Source organism: Hippoglossus stenolepis, chromosome 4 (genome assembly GCF_022539355.2).
Source record: "Hippoglossus stenolepis isolate QCI-W04-F060 chromosome 4, HSTE1.2, whole genome shotgun sequence".
Lineage (NCBI taxonomy): Eukaryota > Metazoa > Chordata > Actinopteri > Pleuronectiformes > Pleuronectidae > Hippoglossus > Hippoglossus stenolepis.
Window position 1 is genome coordinate 7386672 of NC_061486.1, and position 18416 is coordinate 7405087.

Below are 18416 nucleotides of genomic sequence, written 5' to 3' on the forward strand. Positions count from 1 at the left end.
GACTGGTGCTTAGTGAGTCATAGGAACCTTTCATTGTGAGTGTGCCTGTTAGGTCCCAGCTGACTGAGCAATGTGGTCATCACTGCCTGTGCGAGACTCTCTCAGTCTAATTTCAAGTAACTAACTGCCTAATGGAACAAATGAACCAGATTTGTCATCCTATTACGGAGCTGCAGAGGCCAGTCGCCATTAATCATTCGTCTGCACGCCCCGTGATCGCTCCGGATTTCATGTCTGGACTCACACAACCAACGCTGTGCACATACCACCCAGAGATCTCAGATATCTGTGTCTAACTAGGTCATAACACTTCTTAAAACAATGTGGGATGGGACGCACAAAGTACTATAACTCATAGGAGCTCAAGGAAACAGAAGGCATCTCTATATTTGACTTTTTTTGCAATGGTGAAAGTCGTCACAGTATCACAAGTTTTCTTTCCAGCTCACTATGATTTGCACAAACAGACACACACACACACACACACACACACTAACATACAGAAAATATATGCGAGGGCCATATATACATGATACACATTCCTGGGTGCAGGCGAAACAGCAGGACTTGATTATTTTCCCTCTGAACCGAGGGATGAGGACGCTGCTGCTTCACTGAAGCTCTTTCACATCTGTTTCTCTGCAGCTTAATGTGAGATTTGCACCATTTGTTTTTAATTATAAAGTTAAGTAATTATACAAATGGACCCAGTATTGTCAACACGTTGTTTGCAACTCAACTGCCTGCAGCTACTACTTTGATTGATAGAAACACACGTTGCAGCTACAAGTCGGATAAGTGACTTTTCACAGGACCGTCTTACAATCTGAAACCTCACTTTTCTCCAGAATTCAAAGGGCTTCCTTCTGCACTCTGCCCTCAGCAGCCCTCACTGTTACCATGAAAACCACAACAAACATGGGAGACTTGTTTGCTAGGAGCCGGCCGACCTACATCACAGGTCAACCTCAGCATATTGTCAAGTACACACTGTAAACTGCACTTTAAAGGCCAGACTTTTTAACACTTTGGTAAACTTCCAACCTTTGAAAGAAGTGACTGACTGCAAAACAGAAACATATCTGTAAAATATAAATGCAACAGGTTCAGGTCTGAGAGAAAATCTCTTGTTAGGAACGTCAGCAGCTTTGTAGAGTAATAGAAAGATCAGTGCTTCCCTCTGCTGGTGATGTTAAAGAAGGCTGCGTGTCGTCAGAGAAATACTCACATTTTCTCACTATTAAAATAATCATGTTTCTTATGGTTAAAGTTATACATCAGTAAATTTAATTTGATATATTTAAGTGGATGGATGCAAAGCTGTGTGCTGTATTTTATATCTGTCATTACACAATATGGGCGACCGCAACACTGACATTTCCTTATATCTTTAATAGAAGTGCACTCAGCCCTGACATTTTTTATTGAATTCCCTATTTATTCCTCTTGCCAACAAATATTTCACAATAATAATAATAATATACAATAAAGATTTAAAAAACATGTTAATAAAAATAAAAAACATGTTTATAAAATAAAAACATGTTAAAATGTAATTCATACAAGAGAATAGATTTAAAATGACATAAGATTGTGTTGAAAATACATTTAAACGAAAAGGAACAAAAACAAAATACTGAAAATACATAGAAACAGAAAAGAGGGGCTTAGAATGAATCTACATATAGAATAATAAGTTATAGCTGATTTATAGTAAAGAGGATATTTGTAATTTCTGCATCCAGTTTATAATTTAGAAAAAGTGATAATCTAATATATTTTAAATAGATTCACTCAACTACTGTAGTCAAATTATTCATCATCAAAATAGTTGCATATTACTTTTTCTTTCACTCTTCATATAGTGGAAGAGAAATTGCATTAAATAAAAAAAACTAACGTTAAACTCAATTTCCCAGAATGCCCCTGTGAACGGCGGCGGCAGCGAAGGCGGGACGGAAGTTGTGCACAGTGTGTGTGTGTGTTTGTGTGTTTTCTCTGTTAAACGGATTATAAAGTTTATTCGGAGTGAGACTAAATGATGAGCATCAACATCACAGAGGCTGTTCGGAGGAGGAGGAGGTTCCGCTCCTGAGTTTCACTGAGGGATGAAGAGCAGGAGACAGAGAGCGACCCCAGCAGGAGGCAGCAGCAGAAAGAAAGGTAAACTGCTGTTAGCTCAGCTAGCCGCTAATGCTAATGTTGTTAAGTAGCTGCCCAGCTGTCACGTTAGCCTCGTTTGTGTTGTTGTGTAAATCTGTTGTTCGCTTTCTCCTTTGGTTTGTGTGACTGTTCTTTCACGTGTGTTGTCAACGCTGCGTGTTTGTGTGCGTCATTTATAACTTTGTGCCAGTTGTGTGGCAGTTTGTTTTGTTTTGGATAAAGATGCTGCAACAGACTTATAACATCCTCTTCGTCTTAATAGCAAATATTATAAAAATTACCTAGAGGCTAAAGATAGTTTTAATAAAACACTTCCCACCCCCAAAAGGAAAAGTTTTGAATTAATTGTTGATAAAGTATTTTTTTTATCTTCCCTATTGTGAGCTATTATAATTATTTTGTTTCTTTTATTTTGAAATTTTCAGTGGTAAAAAATATAGAATAACAAATTGTTTTTCAATTCTACTTCAAATGTTTTTATCAAGTCTTTTCTCTCCACTTAATTATTCAAGTAAAACCACATCACACCACATCGTGTTCTATACCGTATATATATATATGTAAACTCATACCTAAACTCATATAATCATATACATTCACCATTTGTAGACTGTCTTTACATCGATTACTTTTTTACAATGGTGTTGTATGTTTTCAGGTATCCATCATATTGTGTCCTATGGAGTCCATAAACAATAATAAACTGTGCCCAGTCCTAGTGAACAGAATAGACTGTCAACATGGAGCTCTCACCTGTTTCCTTATATGATGGAAATTTACTATGTTTGCCTTTTGGTCATGCGTTGCAATTCTTTTTTGCAGTCCCCACCGATGTGTCCCCCTCCACCAGCCTCCCTCCCCTGGTGGAGGGTCAGCTGAGATGCTTCCTGCATGTGACGATAAGCCGAATATTATGGACGGTTCACAAGCCTCCGCCTGCAACGTTCGTCAGGCTTCGCTGGTGGGGAGAGTCGTCCAACGGCACGCACTTCCTCCCGAGGGACGGGTCGCAGCTCTCGCAGAAGACAGTCAAGATCACAAGTCGCTTTGCCATCCGCTGTGGTCCAAAGCAGTTCACCTCATATCTTGCAGGTAACTAAGACGTATAAGAAGAATAAATCAGGATCCAGGATTTCACAGGTCATTCCGTGAAATGCTTGATTTTACAGCTGTTTTTCTGAAGTTACACAACTAATCTGTCATTCATGAACAGATATGGGCTCGTTGGTGCTGGAAGTTCTGACAAAACCGGAGCATTTGCCGATCGCACGGGCCAAGGTCGCTGGCATCTCCCGTCTTTCTCTGTCACACCCCATCAGCGGATTTTACACCCTTGTATCTCCGACATCTGAAAAGCTGGGAGAGCTACAGGCGAGTGAAAATATGAATTAACTGCAACCTGCAAACTGCTTTTGTGTATTACCACCTGCAAGTTACATTTGGTATACTAACTTTATTACTACTGTTATTTTTCCTTCACTTCAAACCCTGTGTGTTGCAGTGTTGGCTCACAAATCTCAAATTGTGCAAAACACAAAATTAGGTATTTCATTTGTTTTTATAAGAAGTGTAAAATAAATTGTATCACTATGAAACTGTTGTGGGGCAAATTAGACTATGGAGGCTGCCACTGTGTTGGTAATGAATGTGAAACACTGACTGAATACCCTTTAGAAATTTCACGTTTCTATTTTTTTGTACCTGCAGTAATAAATAATATTAACCAAATATATTACTATTACTTTTTTACCACAACTTTTTCTTTCACTCCCTCAGGTTTCACTTAACCTGGAGCCTCTGACTGAAGCCTATGACAGCAGCAGCTCATGTCTGCCCACAGATATCAGTGTTGAACACCCACAAGTCACCACACTGACTGTGCCCTCACGGCCCAGATCACTCTCAGCCGGCAGCGGGAAAGAATCGGTTGGGAGCAGCAGCGGAAACACACCAAGGTCTGAACTAGATATTATGTTGTAGCTTTTCATAATCAAATACCTGTGTTTTGTTGTAAGATCTCACCAGTTATAGTTGTCATGTTTTCAGAGGGAAAGACCACTTATATTTCCAAAAACCCCAAAGAGATGAAGGCAAAGACGAGTTTTTGGAGAATCAGATGCCGACAACAAACAGATCTCAGGACAGTCAAAGGGCTGTGAATCCTTCAAGTCAGGAGCCTCGTGGACAAACTACCAATGATATCCTCTCAGGTTGGTCACAGCGCTACATTACATCAGATGTACTTGGACAAATTTAACAGTGTTTGAACAAACAACACTTTTTTCACCTCAGTTATTTTAGAGCGTGGGAACAAGCTGAGAAACGCCATGGTGCTGTCAGCTTTGACATGTGACATGGATTCTGCTCCAGCTTTGAAAGACGCCCCCCTCCCGCTCCCAAGGGACAACATCCTGCCACCTTTCAAGTTAGTGTTTCAAAGGTTTAAGAAGAAATAAACTGCATCATTTTCTAACTATCTTAAACACAGTTCATAATAATTAATTTCTGTGTCCACAGGCCTGTGCAATCTCCCTCTGGAATGTTTCTTCAAAATATTTTGCATGCTGATTCAACTCTTAAACCCTCTGATGATGGTGCTTTAGTCCCCGACTGTGACTATGACTGTGTTGCTGATATAGACAACAGAGCCATAGATATTCTCCTTGGCAGGTACATGTATTACATATATTTACTTTTAAATGTGACAGAAAATGTAAAGATTTCTTTCAACATTGTAATATTTTTTTTAGCTTGAACACATCTCCTCTGCCTCTCTGGGATGGAGAATGCTTCTTGCCTGAGACTCTGTCTGGCTACAGCAGTGTTTGTTTGGATAGTGAGCTCAATGATCCACAGTACGATACAAGCTTACTGGAAAATCTGTTCTACAAAACTCCTGTAAGTAGAAGATTCTCTAAAAATTGTAAGTTTGCTTGATTTTCCAGCAGAAGTTTCTTTAAAAGCTGTCTTGTCTCCTTCAGATGTCAGATACCAGACCAGATGACACAGAGCCAGAGGGTCAAGGACCAGGGTCCTTGAGTAGAAATCCGCCCACACAGCTGACACAGTCTGGACCCAAGATTAGTGGAGGGTAAGGACCTTTACATGAGTCTTAATTCATGCTGCTTGGGCAGTGAAAAGCTCCTTCTAGTATTTTTTTTGTATCCACCTGTAAAGTTCTAAATGAGAACTTAGTGACAGTGTGACCTTGTTCTATAAGGACATTTATTCACCATAAGGAATATGACCAGGTTAATAAACCAGTCACATGTAATGTATGGGATACGCACAAGGTACCAAAATAACATTTATATAATGGACAAAATATACATTATATATACACAATTAACCAATAACTGTAAATAAAGATGGTGGCACGACAGCTCCCAAAAGTGAACCCAAAACATCTTCATTGCCCTCTAGTGGCTGGCTGCAATATTGGTCATAAAATCTGCCACCTTTATGTTAGCAGATGGGACAAAGTGGAAAAAAAAACCAAAGTATACAGGTATATAGGTGGTTCCTATCATTTTCAGTAGATCTTATCACAGTGGTTTATGTTCAATTGTTTTTTCTGATAACTTTGCATTTAATAAGTTTTTCAGTGCTATACAAATGTGATGAGTCATCATGATTGACTGCTGAGAGTCACTCTACTTACTTTTTGAACCTTTAAGACAATTTTATCTTACCATATCTCAACTCTGTCCAGTCCAAATTCGGAGCATCGGCGGTCTCCAGACGCTGGTGGTCTTCCCGACCTGAGTGCAGAGCAGTTGACTCTGCTGAGTTTGATCCGAGAGGCAAGAGTGACCATCGAATCCCTGACTGTACCGACACACAGCAAAACCACCACACCCAGAAAGACCTCCAGTAAAGCGAAACCTCCTCGACCATTAACCAGCAAAAAATGGTAGGAAAAATATAGTTTTTATGACATTATGTTGATCTAATTTAAAACTGTAACTGTTTTTATGACTTACAAAAGCCTGTGACATCTCCTCTCCCTTTTATTTATTTTCAGCACTTATTTTGTTGAGTACGCGTTACCGATGGCATCTACTTCCAGTCGACAGGATGGTGGTAAAGCTGGAGATGGGGAGGTGATCAGAGCTGTTTCTAGTAAAGTCACCGGAGGAGGTATGACCTACTAGAATCTGGTTTTATGAACCCTACATATCTTTGTCACTCTGTGGTTCCTGGTTTATGGCTGTATCTGAAACATACTCTCTTTTTGTTTTAAAGCGGTGAAGTTCCTTCAGCACTCTGTGTTTCCGGTCCACTTCAGCACAGCTACAGTTAAACTTTGGTGTCAAACTGATCTAATTTTCAAGATTTACTCACGAAAGACCGACCAAAAGAAAGTAAGTAGCTCGTAACTTAACATTAGTTGTAATGTTCATCACAACACACACAACACAGTTCAGAAAATCTATTACTCCAGTGTTAACACAATAACACAAACATTCAACATTAGTAGACACTGTGCACTCTTTGCTGTCTTTTAAAAGCCATGAGTGAATGTTTTGATTTTCAAATTTTAAAGTTATGCTATCGTTTTCTTTTAATGAGTTCGCTGTGTGAAGTAAAGCTTTTCCTTTTTTCTGTTAAATGCTTAGAAACTCAGTTCTGAATCACAATAACCTCACCACAATATAAATGATTGATTTGTCTTGTTGCAGGCTGTTCCCATCGGTAAAGCAGTGCATCCGCTACGTCTTCTGCTGCAAAGCAAGCAGCTGAGTCAGTCTGTCGTCTTACCTGTGCAGAGCCTGGAAGGAAACAGGGATTCGCAAGAGATTGGACCTCTTGTGGTAATTTACTGCTTTTTATCATAAGAATTAAACAGCATAATGAGACAATTTTACCATAGAACAAGAGCTTCAAAATATATGTGATGGTATATGACCTCTTGTAAAAGTGCAGAGCTGAAGTGTAGTTAGTGACTTAAACTGTTTGAATCAGGCTCAGTAGGTTGTAAAGTAATGTTGAGCTGTTGATCACTTAGTCTAGTCTTTTTAAAGCTCTTATCTCCAATATCCAGCAATGAATTTTTTTAAATATGAAGAATTCCCAAAAGAGTTTCGTGTTATTTTTCTCTGTAACAACTCTTCTTGTTCCTGAAGCCGAGGATCATGAAGAATATAGAATTCAGTCGGGCTGTGTTTCAGTTCAGTGAGTGGGACTATGCAGCCTGAGCTCCAGTCAACTCATTGACTGATCAGACTTGGAGCTAAACCAACTTAATTACCACTTGTGGCAGCAGAGGCTGCTGTTGCTCAGCAGAAGTTAGAGGTTTTCTTTAATGTTTGCAAAGCCTGATGCTTGTGACCCCAATGAATGTCAAAGAAACTGTTATTTCCTTTTAGGTTTCACTAGAACTTGCAGCAGGGGGCAAAGTTTGCTTCTCTGGAAAAAGCAAAAGCAAGTTGCCTCGGAGAGAAACGTCACCCTCACAGACTGAACCCATCCCACAGAGAGATCCCACTTTCAGATCTCATCTTGTTCAAAGTGGCAGAGAAGAGTCGCCTGCTATAGAAGACTCCAGGCTAAATGTTTGGAGTCCACAGAAACCCTCAAAAGGACCCTCCTCCCATCCTGCTGTCAACACACCTCCTTATGAATCATGGCAGCAGGCGGACGAGGACCCCAAGGTCCTGCTGCATACCCTACTCATGGTGCCAGATGGAAAGAACTTCAGCTCTGGGCCCATGCAGACTCCAAATGTCTACTTGAACTGTAAACTCTTTTGGTGTGATGAGATGGCGAGATCTGTTGTCAGCTGGGGGCAGGCTAACCCTTCGTTCAACTTTGCTCAGGTCAGTCCTGGAGATCAAGAGTCGTCTAACGAAATCTAAGTGCTTAAATGAAACTATGAGGGAATGTGAATTCAGGATCTCATTGACCCCAAAAGTCATTTTCTCCATCTTTTGTGTTAGGTGACTCCTGTGGCTTTAACAACTAAGCTGTTGGAGCGCATGAAGAATAACTTGATGGTGATTGAAGTGTGGCAGAAAACAGGAAGCTCAGGGCAGGATCGACTCTTGGGCCTTGTTAAATTACCTCTTCACCAGTTCTACATGTCATTTAGGTAAGTCAGGGAACGACAAAATACACACACGCTGCAGCCCATGAAATGCAAGTACAAGTGTGATATCTTGCATCCTTTTTTATTCAACTTGCCTTCTCGGAGTGCAAAGTGTTACTTGAAGTGAAAAGGAGAACAGTCTATTAACCTCTTGATTTCCACTGCAGTGCACATTGATATGATGTCAGTCTTTTTATAAAACAATGCAAAGTGCTGTGCATGGTAAGAAAAACCACAAGGATATTGATTTATTGATTGATTGATTGATTGATTTATTACTCTTCCTTACCTTACTTTTCCTGAAGGTAATCGACTTACTCAGGAAGTCTCAGTTGCTTAAACAGGTTTCCATCATTTGGATTCCAGAGATGCCGTGAATGAGATCGGTGTAGATCTGAAAAGGGAAAAAAACTATGAGATGTGACTGTGACACCGTGAGGCCGGAGGCTGAGTGATTTGGAATGTTGGCTATTTGAAAAGTTTTGCAGTTAATGACTCACAGGCAAATATTCCTCTAGGCTAAGGGTTGTGGATTTTTTCTCAACCGCCTCTGGCTTTTTTGCATGAAAACCTATGAAAAGTGACCATAAAGCTTTCCATTGGAGCAGGAGTCCAGCTGTAGGATTTTACTATAAACATTTTCAAATCTAATAAAATAGTTTTGATTTACAAGTTTCTGATGCTCCAGATAGAAAGGAAATTTGGCATTCATGGGAATAATTACACTCCAAAACTGAAAATTTTCAATGGCGAGGACAATGAACTAAAATGCACCTGTCACAGTGAAACCAGTAACCCTTTCTTCTTTTCCTCCTCTCCAGAGATCCAAAGATTGCCCACCTTCTTCTCCAGGCACAGTACCCTGTTCTAGGGGTCGACTGCTACATGCCAATCATTGACGTGTTCTCCGGAAGTTGTAAAGGAAACCTCAGGGTTGTTTTGGCCATGGGGGGATCAGAGCAGATAGTTGCCCTCCAGCGGACGAGGGACGAGGAATACGACAATCTGTCTCATCTTGTGAAACCAGTTCATCTGCTTGATCATCAGGCACGTTCACAAACAAAGGTCCGTGTTAATTTTTGCTTTGTGGTATAAGGCTCTCGTGCATTTTGGTATGTTCCTGTTGCACAGACTAAAAGAAATCAGTCCCCTAATTATGCCTGTTTTTGTTATTATTCCCTGGGAAATCTGCACCACAATTTAGAATTTGCATTATCTTGCTTACAAATTAACTAATGGACATGGTTGAAAAGATTTGACAGACTTATTGTAACACTGATTTTATTTAGACATTTAAAAATAGACTTAAGTGTGTTTTGAAGCAGTTGTATCAAGCATGAAGAATCTCTTATCTCATACTATTGTCCTCTGAACCTGATAAACAACCTCATTTAACACTTCCTCCCACAGGTGACGGCTGCAAAAGGTGATGCTATGAGAGAGCATCTGTTTGTGATCAAAGTGGAGAAAGCCAATGGGCTGACACCTCTGCAGTCTACAGTGTGGGGTGAAGCCGACTGCTACATCCAGTACAGTTTCCCCTGTCAGGACGCTGACGCTGCTGCATCACTGGACCAAAGCATCATAGAGAGCAGTAAAGCCATTTAAAAACGTACTCAAATCACCTGAGAAGTCTTTCTTCTCTCTGCATCACTCTAACCTCTATCTCATCTCTGACAGGTGTGAACCTGAAGCCATTTCGCACCACCACCGCTCTCTGTGTCCCAGACCCGGAGTTCGGCCACACTGAGACTCATGTGCTCGTGGTTCCTGAAGGTGTTCCCGTCCAGAGGCTGCTGCTCAGCTCTCTTTCGAGTCAGGGCCTCTGCAGCGGGGGAGGTGTCCAGTTCGAAGTGTGGTGCAGGTTTGTGGTTGTTACTTCTAAGGTGAATAGTGCTGATTCGTGCCTTTGTTTCAAAGTGTTGCAAAAAGTGTGATAGCTTTGTTTAAAGTCCCACTGCAGCTGATGTGTACCACCTTAAAAATACATTTTCAACTGGAGCTACATTGGGTAAAAGAGGACAACAAAAATATGTTTGTTTCCTCTTTTTTTTTTAATGTGAACTAGCAAGTAGTCTTTAAGTGAAATGATGAATCTAAGTTAATGCCAGATAATACATCTACTGTATGGTGTAACTGCTCGATGCAACACTTTAGTGTCAAAGTTATCAATCATGTAATTTTGATTGAAATGTAATAGCCTACAATATTAAAACACTAATTCATACTTGTAATATTTCAATGATTAATAATCTGTGTTTCTGCAGATATTATTATCCAAATGTCAGAGATCAGCTTGTGGCCAAAGGTTTGCTTCCGCTGTCCAAGCTGTGTGCCATGGTCACCATGCAGCGACAGCAGCCTAATGAGGCCCACATGTTCTCGTTACCCCTGATTCCCAGGACAGATAATCCCACAGGACATCAGCCCCAGCCGTCAGGTACACAGACTCACACAGCAGTGGCATCATACTGTGCGCACACATATTTTGTGTCTTTAATGTTGTGACTGGTCTGGTTTGTTTCTCAGGCCTCTTAGATGTTTGCATTCGGTACAAGCACCGGCCGGTGAGACGTGAAGGACAAACTGGTAGAGGAGCTGCCTCTCGTGTTGTGACACTTGTGGTTCAAGTGCACAGAGCATCCGGTTTGCAGGCAGCTGCAAGGTACATCTCCAGCACTTTATTTGTTTTTAAATGGAACAATTCAGCATTCGGTTACTCTTTAAAATAGTGATATTTTAACAATCAGTTAATTTACTTTATAATTAATTTGCTGAGTCAGAGCTCTGCTGCTGTCAGAGCCTGTATCAACATTTCACTGCATCAAACTGAAGGTATTTGCATCTTCTGTTGCAGGTTGTTATCAGAACAAGATGAACGGTTCAGCTACTTTGCCAATGTGGGGGTGAACATCTATGTCACAGTCCAGCTCTCCGTCTTGCCCGAGAGTGAGAGGAGGTGCACCCGCACAGTTGCCAGGACCTTCTGCCCTGAGTTCGACCACCACATGGAGATGTCCTGTGACCTGCTGGTTCAGAGGAGCAGTGGAGAAACGTACAGCCTGGCTGAGCAGCTGGAGGATGCTTCTGCTGTCTTTACTGTTTGGAACAGAGACAATCGCAAAGGTTCAAGAGAACTCATCATGTCTATTAGGCACTATTACAGATTGATTAGAATGTTAAACAGCCAGCTTTATTTTTTACTGCCTGATTAGTCACTGGAGACAAACCTGTTTTATCATCAGATCATTTTTTATCACGTCGTAGTTAAAAATGCCAAATTTCTTTTGGTTTAAGACTCTCAAATGTGAATATTAGCAGGTTTTCTTAATCTTCTGTGATGTTGTGAACATTTTTAAGATCTTATTTGTTTGTTTTGTTGCAGCAGTGAACATTTCCAAGCCTAAAGATGTGATGTTGGGTACAGTGAAAATACCACTAGCTGATCTCATCCATAAACGAACAGGTATGTTGAACTCTTAGATACTTGTGGACCAAGAGGATGAACATAGTTGTGTTAGTCTCATAATTGTTTTTCTTCTTCACTTTTAAAGGTATTTCTGGCTGGTTTGGTGTGTACATACCTCAGGAAACAAGCTCTCAAGATATGCACCAGCAAGTCTTGGTTGGGGGCCTCGAGATCTCTGTCAACTTTGCCCACAACTCAGACAGAGAGCGAGTCATTAAAGCTGCTCAGGGTTTGGGCTGGGTACTGAACCAGAGCGATCACGAAATGCAGGATGAAGAAGAAGCGTGGGAAGAAAGCATGAAGAAACTCTCCTTGACCTTTTCAATGCCTAGAGTCTGGATGCCAGTCCACTGTTTGCTTTTGCCGGGCCACAGTGATCTTCAGCGCTCCACCTACTGCTACTTCAGGTACAAGTTTTATGACCAGGAGGCCGTCTGCTCGCAGATGAAACACCCGTCTGTCGTAGAGGGCGGGGAGGACAGCCAGGCCACAGTGAGTTTTGAAGGAAGCAAGACTTTGGAGCTGAGGAGGACTCAACCTTTACTGTGGTATCTACGAGAGGAGAAGCTGGAGGTGCAGGTGTGGGTTGCCTTCAAGAAGGAGAAAACCAGGAGACCCACGGATACGGACCGACTGGTGGGTTCAGCATTTATCGATCTGTCCTCCCTTGCAAAGATGCCCAAGCAGAAGCTGACTCTCAGCGGTAAGAAATGTTTAATTGTGTCATAATTTGACCGATAGTAACTACTTAAATAGAATCATGGCTATATTTGTATGATTAATCTCTGATTTGTGGCTTCACAGGCGTTTACCCACTGTTCAGACGCTCTGCAGCAGATCTGCAAGGGGCAGCTCTCAGGGTTCACATCACCCTGACAGCAGCTTCCATCCCCAGGGAGGCGTCTGCTGGAGCCGACACCCAGATGGACTCTGACAGCCAGGGGGAGCACTTTTCAGAAGAGGATAGATCGATAGATCGAACCCCTTCGCTTAGTACCCCCAAAAAATCTGCACAAAGTGGACACGAGACTAAAACCTGCAGAACCACTCCGGACATCACATCTGTGCAGCACACAGAGATGAGCTTGGAGGAATCTTTCCCTGTGACGGTCGCAGTGGACCAGGCCATGCACCTGAATCTGAAAGGTAAGCATATAGTCTAAGATTTGTTTTCCTTTGTTCCCTCTCATTTGCGTAAAATAAAACCTGTCCCTCTCTGGCAGGCTGTCCTCTAGCAGAGCGCAGTGAAGGGACACCATGCTGCTGTGTTTCCTACGTCACTGCTGACTCTACTGAACCAGTGTCCACGGCTGTCATCGCGGACACTAACTGCCCCATATGGGATCATCAACACGAGTGCAGGTTTAAATACACAACACACATTCACTTAAATCTTCAAAAGTATGTAATGTTAATTAAAAATATAAACGTATGTATGTTTGATGTTTTCATTTAACATTCCCAGGCTTTCAAATCAGCTACTGGTTGATCCTCAACAATCTCTCGTTTTCAAAGTCTGGCACAGAGGAGGTACAGGAGCCACTTTCTACTTACGATTTCTGTAACAATGATCTGATCTGTTTGATACTTAAATTCACTCTTTGTTTTGCTTCTGTAGAAACTGAGAGGGTGCTGGGGTTTGCCTCCGTAGACCTGTCCCCTTTACTCTGTGGCTTCTACTCCGTGTGTGGCTGGTACAACATCACAGACTTCAGTGGTCAATGTCGCGGCCAGCTCAAAGTGTCCGTCACTCCGCTGAAGGGGGTCCAAGACCTCCGAGGACAGAGGAAAGCCGTGAAGGAAGAAGCTGCCAAAAACTCATCTGTGAGAGAATTCACTCAGACATACAGATTTCCTTTCAGAATAAAATAATCACATAAAATGTTTAAATTATTAAAGATTAAATAAGATGAATGTGTTCAACAGACTTTATTCCAGGGCCGTCCTCTCAGCTATCACACCACAGCCACATATAGTAGCTTCCCCTCTCACATCAGCCGCTACCCTGAGCAGAAGATCTCGTCACCTGACCACACGGACAGGCTCTTTCCTAAAAGGTTTGTTGAGTGCATGTTTGAATATATATTTATATGAATATATTATACATACATATATATTTAATGTTTGTTTTTAATGTCATCTACAACTGCCCAGCTCCAATGAGAGAGACTCTCACCTGGAGCACATGGACAAAGTACGTCTCTACCACCAGAGTCTGCAGGAACAAACAGCCGCTCACTCGGTCTGTGGCAGCAGTGCAGGTGACCTCAGTCCCTCCAGCTCGTTCCTGTTCTCAGCACTCAGGTATCAGTCCTCAGTTAGACACACCAACAGCTTTGCTCTGTAGATAATTTGCATTTTATTCATCTTATCTCTGACTGTGGCCGTTACAGGAAAAAACTAAGCGAGCTCGACAACATCCAGAAATATTTCAGTCATAAGCCTTCTGCTCCCACGCTCCCGTCTGTGACTGAGCACGACCGTCACAACAAACATGAGGAACAGGGGACGTCGGAGACGGACACGAATCAGCTTCTTCTGAAGTCCAACCTGTTAGTCGGAGAAGTCAACAACATCATGAGTGGTGAGCTGCTTGTCCATGCTGAAGGGGGGGTTCACTTAGTGGGTCAGAAATTAACAGTCAATAAGCTGCAAATCCATCAACATTTTTCCTTCAACAATCTAAAGTGAAAACATAATTTGAGCATTTAAAATGGATCATCTGACCATTTAAAGCTCCTTCTTGGCAGGTTAACCGTGCTCTAGGTTTTTCAAACCTCAGCAGTTGACCCAGAGTTCACAGAGGACACAGTTAACTGTGTAGCGAGCTCACTGCTTCCATAAAAGGAGGCAGGACTAACTGTGAACTCACTCTGATGGACCAGCGGTGCTGAAATGTCAGCTAATGGAATAAAGTCAACGCTGCATCGCTGTCACACAGAAAGTGCTGCTGCTATTTATATCACATTATGATTCAGTACTTGCAGGGCTGTAACTTACTTTTACTTTCGTTATCATTTATGTTGCTGATTATTGTTTTGTCTCTAGTCGCAAAACTTAATCAATTTAGCCTGTAGAAAAATCATCAGCTATTCCACTGATAATGAAATAATGGTTTTAGTTTATTTATTTTGTGCACATGATAGTGACTTGAAAATCTTCTTAAAAAGTTGGTCAAACAAAATATCACCTTGGTCTAAAGAAAAATTGGAATATAGAAGCACAAGTGTAAATTTGTACTTAATGATAAATGGCAAACAAAATAAGTAAAACAACAATAATACTGATCCTCACAAGAGCATTTTGGCTAAAATCTTCACTGTCCTCTTCACGTAGCCCTACAGGGAGATGACCTGGAAACGATTCCCTCCAACCCTCAGAGCGACTCAAGAACTTCCCCTGGTCAAGACCACAACCCTCAAACTATTCCTGAGAGTATCTCCAGGTTCACTTCTTCCCAACAAGATGTGTCCCTTCCTCTTCAAAAGATGTCTGACGACCATCCGGACTCTGAGGCTGAGGAAGAAAAGGATGGACAACTCCACAAAGTTACTATGTCGGAGGAGGAAAACGAGGAAAGAACAGATGAGGATGAAGATGGAACAGCCTGCCCAAGGGACGAGGGAGTTGATGATGACGAGGAGGAAGATGAAGACTATGACGAGGTTGTGGTGAAGCCGAGGCATCTCAATGAGGTGACCTCTTTAACAGACAGAACCAGTCCTTGGACCAGCATCCACTCAGACCCTGACATGGTGTCACTGGAGAGTCTGGAGGCACCAGAGGATTCTGACCTGAGCCAGGACGAGGACGACAAGGAGTCGGTGGTAAATCTGGAAACTTGTGACTCCAATGGAAAACATCAAAGTACAACACCAGAGGAAATTGAGAGTTGTAGTGGATCAGAAGACGGTTCAGACACAGAGAGAGACGATGAAAGGACATTACAAGCTTTAAATGAGAGACGAGCAAAAGAGCCCCAAAGCCCCAACAAGGAGTCAGGTGACGAAGATTCATCACCCGCGTTACAGCACATCACAGACTCCCCCGATGCTTCTCTAGACGATGAAGATTCACAACTACAAACGTATCCTTGATCAGTATTTGCTGATGTTTCCGTCTTTCGTATTAGATTAGCTGTTTTAAAAGTCTAGTTTATATCAAAGATTCATGACAAAACTGGTTGAGAGTTTGAATCCTCCTCAGTGTCCCAATCTCTGATTTTAGACACCACATGAGGTCAGTTTCATATTTATCTCTAAGTTATCTCTGTAAAATGCTATTCAATTCAACACTATGACAAACTTTATCCTCAATAATGACAAATTAATCAACACCTTCCTTGAATATGTTAATAAAAACTAAACATTACAGCCTTTAGTATAGAAGATAGCATATATCACTGGGCTGTTGTGTTTTATACTTGGTGTGACCACCCTTTGCCTTTATAACAGCAGCAGTGTTAAGCTTGCACACAGTTTTACAAGGTACTTGGCAGGTGGGTTGTTTAAAGCATCGTAGAGAACTTGCCAAAGTTCTTCTGTGGATTTAATCTGTCTCAGTATCTTCTGTCTGTTCATGTGTTCCCACACTGATGCTGAGGTCAACAATAGTGTTTTTTTAAATATCGTTTTTGCTATAAACCAGTTTCTTTTCATGCAATCTTTGATCTCAACTATTTGTGTCCATGAAACCATCGCGTTTTCTGTACCTGTTGTTGTTTTTAACCTTTGACCTGAAGCTCGGATCCTGTGGAGGTCCCGAATTTTTTCCTGCCCTCTCACCAAATGGAAGCGTCTATGAGAGCCATTCAACTCGCGCCGTCCTTCTCCAACCCGCCCAGTGACCCAGTGAGTAGATGTCACCAACTCAGCTTCTTCTGACTCTTTCACTCCCTCCACCTCTTTTTCTTTTCACTCATCTCTCACTTGTTTGCTTTGATTCTCGTTAAAAATATAAAGCTGGAAAGTTGTGTCCTGTTCTTCCTGTTCACAAGCAGAATTCAGCTGAGGTGTGTGTGTGTGTGTGTGTGTGTGTGTGTGTGTGTGTGTGTGTGTGTGTGTGTGTGTGTGTGTGTGTGTGTGTGTGTGTGTGTGTGTGTGTGTGTGTGTGTGTGTGTGTGTGTGTGTGTGTGTGTGTGTGTTTGTGTGTGTGTCCATTATGTAGTCTGTGGATAACAAGGATTAGTTATTAGGCGTGGTTTCTTTGTAATTGTCTGGCTGGCTGGAACAAATGTTTCATTATGGGATAATACATTCAATACTAATACATCATTATTGATTCATAGTGGTGTCAGGGAGTGTGTGGAGGGTGTGACCATTTAAAGAGGTAGTTACACGATATGTAGTCTGAACACTGTGTACTCTACCTGACGAGCCTGTTGGACAGAGTGACACTTAACATGAACTGTTCCTATAGAAAGTCTTGCATGTGCGTGTTTGAGTGGTGACTCATGCTTTACTCTGCAATTCTCTTTTGAGTACTCAGTGGTGTTGTTTGAATGGAGCGCGTCTCGTGATTCTTTCATCTTCAGCATGTTCAGTACAATATGAAATAGTCTTGTTCTGCGTTCTAGGGGCGGATCTCTCCACTCCAGAGCTTCCCTCGTCGCAGAGGACGTCCTCAGCGCCCCGACATGTCGCCCTCGTCCATGAAGAAAGAGACTGAAAGAATAGCAAAAATATTCGCAGCTCACTTTGATAAGAGTCATTAGTGTGTATTTTGTAGGATCGTGACATTTCTTTAATTTTGTAAATTAAATGTGACATTTTGTATTTTTATAAATAAATATTCTCTGTTTTGAACACTTGAAGCCTTGTTGTTATTCCCCTGGCTTACATTTTGCGCGATATTAGTCATCCCGTCCGTCTATCTGTCTGACTAATCATTTCATTTTTTTTAAACCAAATAGCAAAAAATACATTTTTTTAAGTTTTTAAGACGTTCTGGGAATCTTAAAATGTTATTATATTTCACCTGTGTTTTCTGTGCTTCCCTGCCATGAGAGCAGTCTCTATACTCAGATCTTTTCATTGATAAGAAACAGAGACTCCACACAGTTCTGTTTACAATGTTATGGGTATAAAGGGATTAACTTGTTATCACCAGCACTGAAATACAGGATCAACACTCAACACCTGCACAATAAACACTATATAAAGCAATTATCAGACATTTATTATCTCTAATAATAACATCATATTTATTTTCTTTGACTTGTACCTTGTTTTCAATCTTCTGTTCTTTATCACAAAGGGAAGGCACCAAATCATCTGCTCTCCAGGATTTGTGGGCGTGATATGTCTGTTGTTTGTTTTTGTGTTTGTTTTTTATGTGTGTGTTTCTTGGAACAGGCCTCATGTTGAGATTTGTCCTGACTGTCTGAACCTGCGCTTAGCTGACGTTTGAAAGTAGAAAACTCTTCACAACAGGGACAACGGCATTTATTTTGCTTTTTTTTTAACTGACTGGAGACATTTTGGTTTTAACTCAAAATATGAACACTCAGAAGTTCATTCTTCATTTCCTGTTATTGACATTAAGACGTGTTGAACCTCTCGTTTTTACTGCAGCCTCTTTGACTTCCTGTTTGTTTTTGTGGCGTTTCTCCCTGAGGTTTCCTCTTCAGGAAATGAAATGCAGCTCTACCAGGTTAAAGTCCTGTGATCTGCTTGACCAGCATAAAACTCTGAAAGG

At 41.4% G+C, this 18416-nt stretch overlaps 1 protein-coding gene across 1 annotated transcript; it reads left to right on the forward strand.

The window, feature by feature from the left end:
• The first annotated feature begins 1947 nt into the window (after positions 1–1947).
• On the forward strand, positions 1948–17529 carry c2cd3 (C2 domain containing 3 centriole elongation regulator). The gene is made up of 33 exons (XM_035154901.2): positions 1948–2163; positions 2986–3255; positions 3377–3534; positions 3940–4118; positions 4210–4373; positions 4456–4588; positions 4681–4833; positions 4914–5061; positions 5145–5254; positions 5876–6076; positions 6188–6303; positions 6409–6527; positions 6846–6977; positions 7533–7982; positions 8103–8254; positions 9073–9316; positions 9662–9845; positions 9932–10115; positions 10519–10691; positions 10781–10916; positions 11109–11377; positions 11637–11717; positions 11806–12423; positions 12525–12866; positions 12944–13082; positions 13186–13250; positions 13339–13544; positions 13647–13777; positions 13875–14024; positions 14114–14304; positions 15057–15807; positions 16462–16570; positions 17296–17529. The coding sequence occupies exons 1-33, from the start codon at positions 2109–2111 to the stop codon at positions 17431–17433; spliced, it is 6651 nt and encodes a 2216-aa protein (XP_035010792.2). The 5' UTR covers positions 1948–2108; the 3' UTR covers positions 17434–17529.
• The last annotated feature ends 887 nt before the right edge of the window (positions 17530–18416 follow it).

Coding starts and splice junctions, on each gene's coding strand:
- c2cd3 (XM_035154901.2), top strand. CDS start 2,109: ATGAAGAGCAGGAGACAGAGAGCGACCCCAGCAGGAGGCAGCAGCAGA. Junction 4,589..4,680: donor AACATCCTGCCACCTTTCAA/GTTAGTGTTTCA, acceptor CTGTGTCCACAG/GCCTGTGCAATCTCCCTCTG. Junction 10,116..10,518: donor CAGTTCGAAGTGTGGTGCAG/GTTTGTGGTTGT, acceptor GTGTTTCTGCAG/ATATTATTATCCAAATGTCA.